The following is a 13281-nucleotide window of genomic DNA, read 5'->3' on the forward strand; positions in this document are numbered from 1 at the left end:
CTTTTCATTTTCCTCCCATACACCATCTAGCTAGCTAGGCATGCGCGTGTTATCAAACAAAGTCATAAGATCAACCCCAAATCTTAGTGTTTGTTTTTTTTTTCGTTCATATCTCTCTAATTGATAAATTTCCTTAGATATAATATTTGAAACTACTTAATTTGAACTGTTACATTAGAGGAAAAGACGCGAATTAAATAGCAAAAAAAAAAAAAGATATATTAAAATGAACCATTATGTCACATAAAGGAATGCGAATCTGTGGAAGCATGACGTGCCTTAAAAATGGTGACCTTTCCACTGAACTTTGTCTCTGCTATAATCTTTTAGTGTCTCTAAAAGATCACAGACAGCATGATTTGGCATAATAAAAAAAAAATATTTATGGGTAATTAATAAGTGAGTGTGAAGGGGAGACGAGAATCTTCTAGTATGTCATTAGAGAATTAGTTTTGGGACTGAGACAGAGATTATGAATACAAATGTTTAATGATACAATGATTATAATATTGATGTGTTATGAGTGGATTACATATGCATAACGTGAAGTCAATGATACTGGGCAGCTCACAGGCTCTTCTTATAACGTTGGAGTAGTTTGGATAATAAAAAAAAATTAATCCCCCAATTAGGCTTTGTGTTTAAATTAATATCATCCTTACCCTCTCATTTGTGAGAAGAGGGGATTCAGCAATTTTAGGGAAATTATAATTTGATCTCACTCAAGGGATTTGCATATATTTTCTTTTTTGTCCCGCTGAATTCAGGTAAATTTTAGATGAGCTAAATTCTACAATTTTCACAAGGTTCCAATTTTGCGGCTATTTTTCATTTGAGCCCTGGCGGTGACTCATCCCCCCCTTTCAATGATCATATACTCTGTCACACCACCTCAAATCTTCATTTTTACAATTGTTTGATGTCCTTCTCTAAGTGTTTCGCTTATTAACAACTTTACGTAAAATTTAATAGCAATAGTTTAAATAATTAATTTTTGGAAAAATTTTAAAATTACTCTTTGCAAATAGAAAAATGTTTTATTAATTAAATTTTTTTTTTGGCTTCCATGGGGTAAAAAAGAACAAGTATCATTTTTGCTCTTAACCAAACTACATGTGTATTTTCGATGTCAAATTTTAAACCACGATTTTTATGGTTCACCAAAAGTAATCCCACGGAGCATCCCAGGAACGTCTGCTCCACTTTATTCCACAGCTGCTCAGTACATGAAGCATCGAACAAGCTCAGTACAATGATCTTACAAGTATCAGAAAATTACACAGAAAGTAAGGCTGCTGCCACCGTTTTAAGGATAAGATTTCTCCATCCACTGAGCGACCAGAAAAAGATTAAGCACTGCAATTATATGCTAATGGTAAACATCAAGAGAGCTTAACATAAAATAATCCCAATCAATATGCTCAACAGAAAATTGTGTCGCAAGTGGAAAACCAGTGCGCCTATTACATGTAGTACAAGTTCCATCCATTCCCCATTTACATTAATGTTTCTCAATTCAATCCGCAACAAAAATTTCGGCACATCATGCAACACATGTAAGGCCATCATATGTCTGAACATGGCAACAATAGACTGTCATCATTACTCAGTTGATGCCAGTTCAGATGTTCCGTCACAAATCCAATGATATCCTGGCTATTTAGATGCAAGATCTTATGTGTTGCCACATTTATACTCCTGTACTCACATCTTTTCCATTTTTCCAACGGCAACGTATGGACATTTGCCAAGAGTGTTCCACAATATATAGTCCCCAGAAATAACCTGGTTTTGACGAAACAATAATGAAAGATTAGCATGAACAAATATATAAATTAATCCTATGAACATACACAAATAGTGTGAACGAATACCTGAGTTGAAAATTCCGCAGGTGCTTTGACAGTTGGGTAAATGCTTACCTGCACAAGGGGCAGACTATCAGATAGATTGCAAAAGAGAAACCCCCACATTCTACAGTAGAGGGTTGGTACTAGAAAAACGCATAGAAGTATATAATCAAATGAAAGGTGAGAAAGCAATGCTAATGAAGCATATATTTCAATATTTGTGAAACTGAAACTAAATAGACTCGACTTACAGATTTTGGATCAATGGTAATTCCAGATAGTGATCCACCAGCAATCCTGAATGAAACCTGTCATGAGGAGTTATGGAAATAAAATTGCATCAGAAAATTGAACCTCTTTTTATTAAGAGAACCTGACACATCCACTTTAAAAGACAGGATCCAAAACAAATACATATTCATTGAAATTTATTTTCGTGACTGGGTCCATACCTTAACACAGATAATAAAAACACGGTCAATTTCCCAAAAGCTTAAGTTAGTATAAATGAAGCCCATCTATTCCTCAATAAGCTACTTAACTACTCGTCAGAATGCATAGGATAGGAAAAATTAGAATCTAGAGCAATGACACAAAATTGGACCAAAGGATTAGCCTCCCGGATGCTCGTCTCTGGCACCAGCCCCATGTTTAGTATACTCATATGGAATGTTATGACTACAACAGGACAACATTTATGACCCCAATGTCAAACGAAAGTCTGAATAAAAATTCACCAATTCATTTTCATAGGCTGAACACTTCTTCCCTATAATCCATTTGAGACTTCTTTTTCCCACCAAAAATAGGAGTATGTCGTTCACAAAATTACTATAAAATATAATCTTGCGGTAATCAACTGGAAGCATATCCAAGATGAGAAATTCAAATAACAAGAAGAGAGAGGATACAATTTCAAATCCCATACAGGAGCGTTTGCATACTAAACACAAGGCCACATCATAAGAATTGCCAAAAGCAAAAACTAACCCAGAACAAAAGTAAACAACAATGAACCCCATAGAGAAAGGAAAGCATAACTTCATAAAGCATACTTTAGCGTAATTGTATGCCTTCCAGCAAAATGGCTCCTCAAGATCAGCAGGAGGAAGATCTTTATTCATTTTCTCCATGAAGTGTTCTTCATTTACCATGTTGCTACTATTTTCTGTCTCATTATCACTATCCTCATCAATACTGCTTGCATGGGAATAGGATGACACAGACGAAGTCCTCAGGTGTTGCCATGGAGCAAACTTGATTGTTCCAGGGAAGGTCACCTCAATACTTTTCCCATAGAGTCCCCGTCCACTAGTCACAATTTTCCACTCAACAGAGTGATCAGAAGTCGAAACTGTACCTGCAGAAGGAGTCCCATCCAAGGACACAATCCTCCTCCTGGGAAAGGGCATAGTCACGTTACAGAACTCCATTGTCAAAGGAGCCTTATAGCCTTCCATCAGATGCAACTTAAACAGAAAGGCACCTTTATCCTCAGAGACCATCGACAACTGATAAAACCCCTTTATGGGTGGCCCAAGGGCACTAGTTGCCTGATAACGCATCAACACAAAATTCCCTAATGGTGGGGAAAACATCACGGCCTGCTTATCCACACCTTGTTCTGGAACTTGAGTGCAAGGATGATATGACAAAACCTCAACTTTTGTGGTGTTCAATCCTGCCAAAGGAAGTGACACATCTGGCATCCCTTCTAGTTCAGCTCGACAGTTTACTTGACCCGAAACTGATATATTATCTGGAATCTCATCTCTATCATACAAGGCTGCATTAACAGTTTCATGAATTGTAAACAGGATTCTTTGCTTTCCTTTGTAAAGATATGGCTTCCAGGCCGGTTGCTTCTGGTCTGTAGAAGGCAAATCTGACGCTGAAAAGCCATTGGCCTTGATAGTAAAAATGTTGGGATAGTTAAGGTCCAATGGTGTACCTGTATATTAAATAAAACAATTTTTGACAAATGCCAGCTTGACTATGAAAAACAACTAAAATAATGAGATGGGAAATACCATAGTAAAAAAGTACCAACCAAAGGGCATTGAACTACTGATAAATGTTCTCAGTGCATCTTTATCAAAAAGCTTAGACCCAGGCTTTGGAGTATCTGTCATAACTGTTCCAGATGCAGCTGTGCTCGCAGGGGAGGAAGATGCGGTGGGCGGAGCCACAGGTTTTGCCCTGGAAGAGATGCCTGATATGCCTATACTACCAGTTAGTGAATCAAACAACCCTCCGACAGAGGGAGCTGTACTCACAACTACTTCAGGTTCTATTGTGTCGCCAGTAACTATGTCACCTATAACATGTGCCACCATAAATGCCCTGTGAAGTGAAAGGCAAAAACGCTGAGCTTTTAACATCTCTTATTCAATAACACATACCTTAACACAATTAAGTACCAACATCAACACTAAAAAGTAAAAAGAACCTCTTTCTAGCACGGTGGAGGTGATATGAATTCCAAATTTAAAAAATAGCATACAAAGCTGCACTTAAAATGCGATGCAGAAAGTGCACCAAGTGAAATGTACCCACATAGATGCAGATATAGTGAAAAGATTGCACACTTTTACCAACTATTTAAATCCAAAAGGGTGAACCCCGACAAGTAGCCCTTACCCATGATATTAGATTAAGCTATGAAATATAAATATATGACCAGAAAGAGGGGAAGAGATTATTTTTATTTTTATCATACTTTTTTTTAACCAGTATACTTTTCCAAAGTCTAGCAGGGGAAAAAAAAAAAAGGAAAGAAAAGTTTAAGAGGAAGCCCATGAATGAGTGATATAGAGAAAATTTTGAGACTGAGTGCATAAGTTTTATATAAGAGAATAATATAAGAGGAATCCCATTCAGAAATAAATGATCACAACAGTTTGTCTGATGCTAAATGTCAAGTCAGCAAAGTTAATCACCTAGACATATCATGAAGACCTGAAAATCGGCTTACCCCTGGTTATATATTATCAACTTCATTATTGACTATTTCCTCTAATAAGTGCCCGCTAATCATACTGTGAAAAATTTAAAAAACAAATATTTTTGTTGTGTTCTATAGCAAAATGAAGTATAGCGTTTTCTCACAAGGGAGATCAAATTTACTACCACCCTCAGCACACAAGGAGTCAATTATAAGTAGCATTCAATTTTTTTTTTGGGGGAAAAAATCAATATAGCAAAGATTTTCATATACACACTGATTTCCAATAATAAAACTAAGCAGCAGCTGCAGCAGCAATAATGAAGCTAAGCAACGATTAAAAAAAAAATTACTGAAGCTGAAGCTGTATATGCAAAATGTAGTCATTTGGTACGGTACAATTCCTCAATGTACGTGCAATTTGCCAGTAACTTACCATACCCTGTGATCGAAGGAAGATCAAGCAAGAGCGAGGACAAACTAGCATCCACTCCAAGAGCATTTCCACAATCAGACCTTTTGCATAACTTTGCATATCCCTTCAAATGCCTAGGCTCAACCAACGGCAGAACAAGTACAACGTAATGCCCTCTTACATGCAAGATTAAAGGCCATAAAAGATTTTTATCCCCCTCCTGTTCCTTATTTATGTACAGGCCTATGATATGACGTGTAATGGGATCATCCACCCAAGAATCGGATCCGGGAGATGACTGACTTAAGCGCATGCCGAACCCACGCGCAGATCCTTCCCTGCACAAAAGCAGCAAGTCACCAGCTGACAAGCAACTCGCAAGGGGCATCCATTAAAAGGAAGAAAAATAAAAATAAAAATAGGAAAAAACGAAGATAAGACATATCATATAACGGCTCTCAAATTTCCGCTAGCTAACCTTTGCTTTCTTTCTAGAAATGCAGCAGCAAGCTCAGAGTCGCTGGGTAACAAGGTGTACACAGTGGCACTGGAACTCAACTCATCACCGCTTGATTTATCATTCTCGCTCTTGCAAGCAGATCGCCAATGCTTCTCCACAACCGGAAATCTCCTGATATAAACAGTGGAAAACAAAAAACAAAAGAAACTCGGAAGTTCAGAATTACAATCTACAAATAGCCCATGAAAATAGCCAAGGAAGTAACCACATATACAGAAGCAAATCCAGCGAGGACGATCAAAGAATGTGTTTATAGTTGAGAGGGACAGAGCGGTAATTGGAGAAGCTTGTGATAAAAGAGGGTTCCATCAAAAATATGAATGGGAATAGGGGTAAGGGAAGGCGTACCTGGAGAATACAACAGCGTCGAGGTTGTTGAGAATCCAGATAGCTCTGACGCTACAGCCTGCGGGCATGGCTGGCTGGCTGGCTGGCAACAACTCCGATGACGAGATGATGAACAGTGAAAAGCACGAAGAAGCGATTCTCAATTTGTAAACTTAAATCCACAATCCTTCTAAACGCACCGTTCATCCGCTCAGGAACATGAGACGGATCTTTTCTGCCAGTATTTTTCGTTTTATTTTTTTTCTATTACTATCATCAATACGTATAGTTTCAGGTCATAAAAAAAAAACACACACACACACACATATTAATAAAAGTACCATATGTTCCAGTGGTCTCATTTCTCAACCACGGTAATTATTTCAATCAACTCTTGACAATATAAACTGGGGGCCGAGAAAATATATTCTATCCGCTAAAAGGTTAATCTCTTGAGGAAGTCGGAGTTTACTTCCGCTCACGGTAACTTGATCGTTGTCCGTGGACTTTTTACTAGATAACTATCATTACCATATGCGACTCTTGTTTTTTTTTTTTTTCAATGGATTGACAGCTATATTCATCTTACTACTTAATATCATGCCAATTACTCCTTCCGTGGCTATTCTAATACGCAGATCCGACTAATTCTACCCTAAAAATAAAATGGGAAAATAGGTATGCTTTGTTCATACTGTCACGAGCCTAGTCAGGTGTAAGATTGCAGATTCATGAATAGTATGATCTTTTTATAAATTTTATATTTCTAGATGGATGATATTGATTATTTTGTCAATTCTAAACAAGCTTATATTGTAACTAAAATATTAACTAAAATAAGAAGCATAAAGCATGTTTATGTTAAAGTGAATGTGTCCTGTGATATGATGACAAATTGACAATATTTCTTTTTCAAATCGAGGTGGCCGATATTCAACTGACATAATCGTAGATGCAATACACCACGCGTGTCACTTATTTTGGTTCGTTTTACTTCATGAAATTTAGGAAATATCACTATTACGAGTATAAGTAACACCTCCACAAGTTTAATTACAGTGACACAAAATTTGTTAAGCATCTTCTCTTTTAATTCGTAAAACTTTTTTTGTAATTTTTAGAGTACTGAATAAAAAAATTACTTCTAAAAACAAAATTAAAAGAAAGTATTTTTCTTCAAACATTAAAATATTCATTTCTTCTGTCAAATGATATATAAAATCCAAAAGGGTGGTTTTGTGCTGCATTATCGCAGGTGAGTGTCTGTGTGTCTGTGGAGAGAAGAAAGAAAAGAAGTAAGAAAAGTAAACGGAGGTACAGGCAATCCGATGAAATCAAACCTTTCATTTCCATGACAAGATTTGAGTGCAATGATAATCTACAATATCTATAGATTAAGCTAATATAAACACATATTTATCAACGGCAACCACCTACTACATTTTTCATACAGCCTAATTGAAAGCCATGACTTTAGGATCATTGACAATTTGTACAAAAGGCTCAACCCCAAGGGGCCAACAGCTTCTCAACATTTATGCAATGTTTGGTTAGAATGCAGGAATAGGTTCGTTTTCCATCCCCTTTCTATAAAACACTTTTCCACATAAGAAGCACTGTCTTCGTCATATTTTCTTTCACCCAAGATAACACACATCGCTAGATATGGAATATACAAGGACCCGGGAGAAGGTGTAAAATGTCTAAAGGTCCACACAGAGGTAGGAAATGATAGAGCCTGCTCGACGCTTGGTCCGCTGGCTAACCTTCCACTTTTCAACCAGGACCTTCTTTATGTTTGGACAGCTGGAAACCACAGTGGCCACTCCAACTGAAGTTATGCCAGGGCAATAAACCAAGTGGCAGGACTCCAGCTTGGCACAATTCCTCACCAGATGGGAAAGACCAACATCTGTTATTTGACGGCAGTGTGAGAGCACTATTTCTTTGAGCATTGGACAGTGCTCCCCCAACTCAGCCATTGACATATCACTCAAATTCTGCCGTTGTGTACCAAACGATACAGAGAAAAAAAACTTCAGCTAAAATAGGGTAGTAGTAAAACTTGAGAAAGAACATCAGGGTACATTGTTTAAAAGTTGATAGGCTGAGGCACCTCTCATATGCATAACATAGATCTGGCACTGTTCCACGTACACATTACATAAACATGATCATGAGTCATGTTTACATTTAAGCATGAAAAAAAAATCATTTATTATTTTTATTTTGGGGGGCGGGTAGTTATGATTTTCTCCAATGCAGATGTTACATCACAAGCCTGAGTAATCAATGGATCGTCATCTTGAAATAGCAAGAATATGACAGAAGTAAAAAACTTAACTCTCATTTGCAACACACAAACTGCCAAAAGCAATTATTATGTAATGTTCTGGAAATAGTTTAATCAAATAATTTGTGAAACAAATTTTTTTTTTTTTAAATGCAGGTACGGTGCCCAAGGAGTTGTGGGATCGAACTTGGAACCTGGCGCCACAAAAGAAACATCTAGTGCCACTAGAACCAAGGGTTTTAGGCAAGCAAAAACTGTTTCAGGTGGCAGCATAACTGAGTAACTTACCATGTGTGTTTTATCAACACTATTCAAGCAAAAACTGTTTCAGGTGGCAGCATAACTGAGTAACTTACCATGTGTGTTTTATCAACACTATTCAAGCAAAAACTGTTTCAGGTGGCAGTATAACTGAGTAACTTACCACGTGTTTTAACAACACTATTCAAGTCAAACAAACATCTAGAGAATCAAGAAATCTATAAAATAAGAATATAAATCAATATTCAAATGCAAATAATCAAGGAGCACAAGCAATGTAAGAACTACTAATGCCATCAATCAAATAAATAAATAATAGTACTACTAGCACTATGGAGAAGGGTGAAAAGAAGAGCGGACAAGAGACGAGTACACACCTGTAATACACTCACATCTAAATAACCCAGTTGAGGGCACCCTCTTGCTATGGCTATCACTCCAGCATCTCCAATTTGAACGCAACCACTAACATTCAGATTATGAAGGGAACAGCCCTCAGCTATTGCAATAAGCGCTTCATCTCCCACCCTAAAAGTTTAATAAAGATGTAAATATGTTTATGCTTAAGCAACCAACAATTTACTCATGAATTGTTAAAAAAAGGGGCTCCATGAAAAAAATTATAAAACATCTTGACATAAAATTATATAAATAGAACTAAGAATTTCAGTGGTGAGAGGAAAAACAAAAGCTTTGAATAAGGTTTTACCTGTCACAAAATCGAATGCTAAGATCTTTTAGATACCTACAATGCTCACCAATAGCAATGATTCCCTTGCTCCCAATCTAAAAAAAAAAAAAAAAAAGAGAAAGAGAGCAACAAAGGTTTGAATTTCTGCCATATAATTAAATAATCAATTAGATTATTAGAAAATGCAGCTTTATGCATCATAGATGGCATTTCTTCTGGAAGTAACAATTTCTCAAATATAATTCCTATATTCCTAACGTTCTCTTTATAAAGGAAAGAAAACAGAAGTGAGTTATTAAGGACTCGTGCGAATAAATAATTTAAGGAAATATGAGGAATCTCCAGTTAATAACACAAAAAAAGGAATAAACAAGACACTAATTAGGTCAGAGGCCAAAAAAACGTGAGGCACACCGTGTTGCCTATTCGCCTTAATAGGGAAGAGAAAGCAATAGAGGAAGTCACCAAAACACTATAACTTGAGCACTTCATAGAATCCTTATAACAGGAAAGAGGTAACTAGGGCCAACTTTTCACAAGCTGCAGAAGTCCTATAACCTATAGACACAATAAATTGCTTAGAATCTACAAACAACAGGCCATGTCAATGCTCAACATATGCTAGTCACCTGGACTAAATACAACATAGCACTTCAAATTACACCTGGACAGTCAATATTTTGTCATGAAAACATCTCTCAATCCTGTTTAGGCTATAAACAATAGAACCATCAACGAGTCAACATAACCATCTTCAGAGCAACCATTCAAACATTGACTCAAAATCCTATGAAAGGGCAAGTAAGGAATCATGACAACAATAATGCGGTTGAGAATCAATAACCACAAGAAGTTCCTCTCTTTCCTTTCTGCATTACCTCATAACATCGACGAATATGTAGTTTCTTCAAATTCCTGCAACCACTAGCTATACCACACATGGCTGCATCTCCAATGCTTGAGCAATCTACCAAGTGAAGAGCTTGCAAGAATTTGCAACCCCGCCCAACCTCAAGCAGGGCATCATTACCAATCCTTTGGCAGTAAAGCAATGCCAACTCAGTGAGATTACTGTACATACACAGAGCTGAAATTAACATCATGTATGAAAGATCAATAGAAATAACCCAGCAGCATTAGAACTTGTGAGAACAAGCATAATGTCAATACCATGAACAGATTACTTGGCATCACTATCACTTGACACAGCAAAATCATCAACTGATATTTCTCACAATGTCTGTAAAAGATTGTTTTTATACAGTGACTGAATATATTTTTTCGTCACAAACTTTAATGGAACACTGATACAAACAACGGACATAAAAATGTAGATAACAACTTCCATCTTTGTCAACTTAGTCACTCAGCAAGACCACCAGTAAATGCTTGCCGCATCCAACTAATAACAGACACATTCCCCAACCAAAATAAACATCAACACCTTTCACGATCCTCTATTTCAATGATTAAAAAAGCATTCAAATGATCTTATGGCAACCATCCACATGAAAAATTAGTCGGCACCAAAAAATTTTAATTTCTTGGTTCCAACCTCGTTAGCTGATTTTGTTGCATACACAAGACTTCCAGTTCAATGCATCCGGTATATTTTCACACATAAAAGTTAAAACAGCTTAAAGGAGACATACTGGCAGGATTTTCCGATTGATTCTACCCCCATAGTTCCAATGTTGTGGCACCCGTTGACTTCAAGATGAGTAAGTGCCTCGCAACCAGTGGCAATTGCTTCCAAACCCTTATCACTAAGGAAATAACAATCACTTAAAGTTAAGTTCTTCAACTTCTTACAGCCGCTACCAATTGCACGCAACCCCCTGAATGCAAGACAATACAAAAAGTAAAAGCATTACCAAGTACTGACCCATCTCAAAAAAGTAAGAGAGCGCATAGTCAATTTTCAGACACATGTGAGAATGGCATATGACGATATGTGCCACTAGAAAATAGCAGGTCATAATTCCTCGATGGTCATATAAACAGAAAAGGTCATACAAACAAGGAAAGCTAGAGCGCAGCTTCCTCCTCTTAAATTTGGCCAAGCCAAGAAATGGTCAAGAGAGTCAAATATCTATAGAAGTGTTTACAAAATTGCAATATGGACTCAACCCATCGTGTCTGGTAATAACATACTACTTAGATAAGAAATTAGACCAAACATGTACGTCTTGAGTGCTTTTAACTATGGTCATTATGAAGTGAATTCGAGAGGAAGGAACTTGTGGGAAGCAGCTTACTTATCAGTAAATTTTTGAAAACTATAGAGAGCTAATAGCTCCAAAGACAAACAACGAGTTCCTACAGCCTTCAAAGCATCATCTGTGACATTGATACATTGCAGCTTTAGAACTTTCAAATGGGGGCACCCTTCAGCCACAGCAAGCACCCCTTTATTGTTGATATATTCAGAGTCCAATGATAATGTCTCAAGGGATCTGCAGTATGTTCCTACTGCTTCCATTGAGATGTCAGTTATTTTGGCACAAGCTGCCACACCAAGAGATTTTAAGGAATTTTTCACGCCCAAGGCTAACTCAACCAAACCCTTGTCAGTCAAACCTTCACAGAACCGCAGATTCAAGTCTTCAAGATGCTTGCAACACCGCCCAACAGCAGCCAAACCTTGATCTCCAACATAACAACCCTAGAGGAAACTCCATGGTTATAATTCTACTTAAAAATATACATTACCTAGAGCATTAAACGTGTGAATAATTAAATGTTGAGAGAGTGATAAGGAGAACAATGCATCGACAGGGAAAATGAGCATTAGCATCAAAGCTAGGGCAGACATATACTCAGTCTCGGGGGCAGTTTAACTTCAATAGAGATCATGGGAAGGAGCAAAATATATGCCACGTGTACTGAATACAAATATGGTATGTGCCCCTCAAACATATTAGCCAATCTATAGAGTCGCAGGTCCAATAAACTCAGAAAAATACCTGCAAATCCAACGCTTTCAGGCAACTACACTTCTGAGCTAGGGATATTAATCCCTCGCTGGAGACGTTAGAACACCAGATTAAGCTCAGCTTCTCTAGCTTCGGAAAGCCTTTACCAAGAGCGGCCAATCCCGCATCCGATAAACATATTGAATCAAAATCGCTATCCTCAGTTCCAACTTTTTCAGTCACACAACGCAGCTTAAGCGATGAAACCTTAGAGTTATCGGTTGCCCGTCTCTTCCCCTACTCAAACCATTGGAAAGAAATCAAACAAATTCACAGATAATTTCGACCAATCAAATTTCGAGAACTCCGGATCCATGTAATTACATCGAATCAAAAGTGACATTGCATTTGTAATAAGCTAGAGCCAACTATTCAAATCCAGAATCATAGATGAAAATACAGTTGATATCAGAATCAGGTGACTCACGAGCTGAATAGGCAGCGGAATCGACAAGCGCTCATCAATGTGGATATTCTTGAGGTCGGAGAAACGGCTTGCCAGAAGGTTGACGAATAAGTCAGGGGAACCGGTAGCTCCGATCCGGATAGTTGCTCGGCTGAGGCGCTCGAGGCGATTCCAGCGCTTGCAGGCGAGGGAACAGGCATCGCGAGAGGACTTGGAATCAAGACGGCGGAAGATCTCAACGATGAGCTCGTCAGGAAGGCAGGTGTTAATCCGATCATGGCCTCGCATCGCTATGAAAGCACAATAGGCAAGAAATTGGAATTAGATGATGGAGATCGATGGAAGGAATCAGGCAACAAGGAATAGATAGAAAAAAGAGGGAAAGAAAAAAGGCAATCGGTGGGAGAGGCTGAGTCGGCGGGTTAGTGGGGTGGCTTCTCCCGGAAATGTGGGATACATTACCAGCAATGCCCCTGGTTTTCTTCTTTCTAACGGAACTCCCATGCAATTTTGCAAATTTATAAAGTTTTATGACAATAACACAAGAGATGTACGGTTTTTTCTTGCCAAAGAGTGTGGTAAAACAAATTTGGGTCCGG

The 13281-nt window shown here is 37.8% G+C and overlaps 2 protein-coding genes across 2 annotated transcripts; both read right to left on the minus strand.

Moving 5' to 3' along the window:
• Positions 1-1279: 1279 nt before the first annotated feature.
• Positions 1280-6205, minus strand: LOC114718647 (AP-5 complex subunit mu). Its single transcript, XM_028904037.1, has 8 exons — positions 6078-6205; positions 5688-5840; positions 5236-5547; positions 3901-4193; positions 2906-3801; positions 2102-2158; positions 1875-1922; positions 1280-1785 (listed from the first exon to the last, which is right to left on the minus strand). The coding sequence occupies exons 1-8, from the start codon at positions 6143-6145 to the stop codon at positions 1705-1707; spliced, it is 1908 nt and encodes a 635-aa protein (XP_028759870.1). The 5' UTR covers positions 6146-6205; the 3' UTR covers positions 1280-1704.
• Positions 6206-7380: 1175 nt separating this feature from the next.
• On the minus strand, positions 7381-13154 carry LOC114718675 (F-box/LRR-repeat protein 4). The gene is made up of 8 exons (XM_028904086.1): positions 12704-13154; positions 12268-12513; positions 11560-11966; positions 10954-11139; positions 10180-10372; positions 9320-9396; positions 8988-9138; positions 7381-8056 (listed from the first exon to the last, which is right to left on the minus strand). Exons 1-8 carry the CDS (start codon positions 12968-12970, stop codon positions 7760-7762), a joined length of 1824 nt encoding a protein of 607 aa, XP_028759919.1. The 5' UTR covers positions 12971-13154; the 3' UTR covers positions 7381-7759.
• Positions 13155-13281: the final 127 nt, after the last annotated feature.

Source organism: Neltuma alba, unplaced genomic scaffold (genome assembly GCF_004799145.2).
Source record: "Neltuma alba isolate B1F8T4 unplaced genomic scaffold, ASM479914v2 tig00011856_pilon, whole genome shotgun sequence".
Classification (NCBI taxonomy): Eukaryota; Viridiplantae; Streptophyta; class Magnoliopsida; order Fabales; family Fabaceae; genus Neltuma; species Neltuma alba.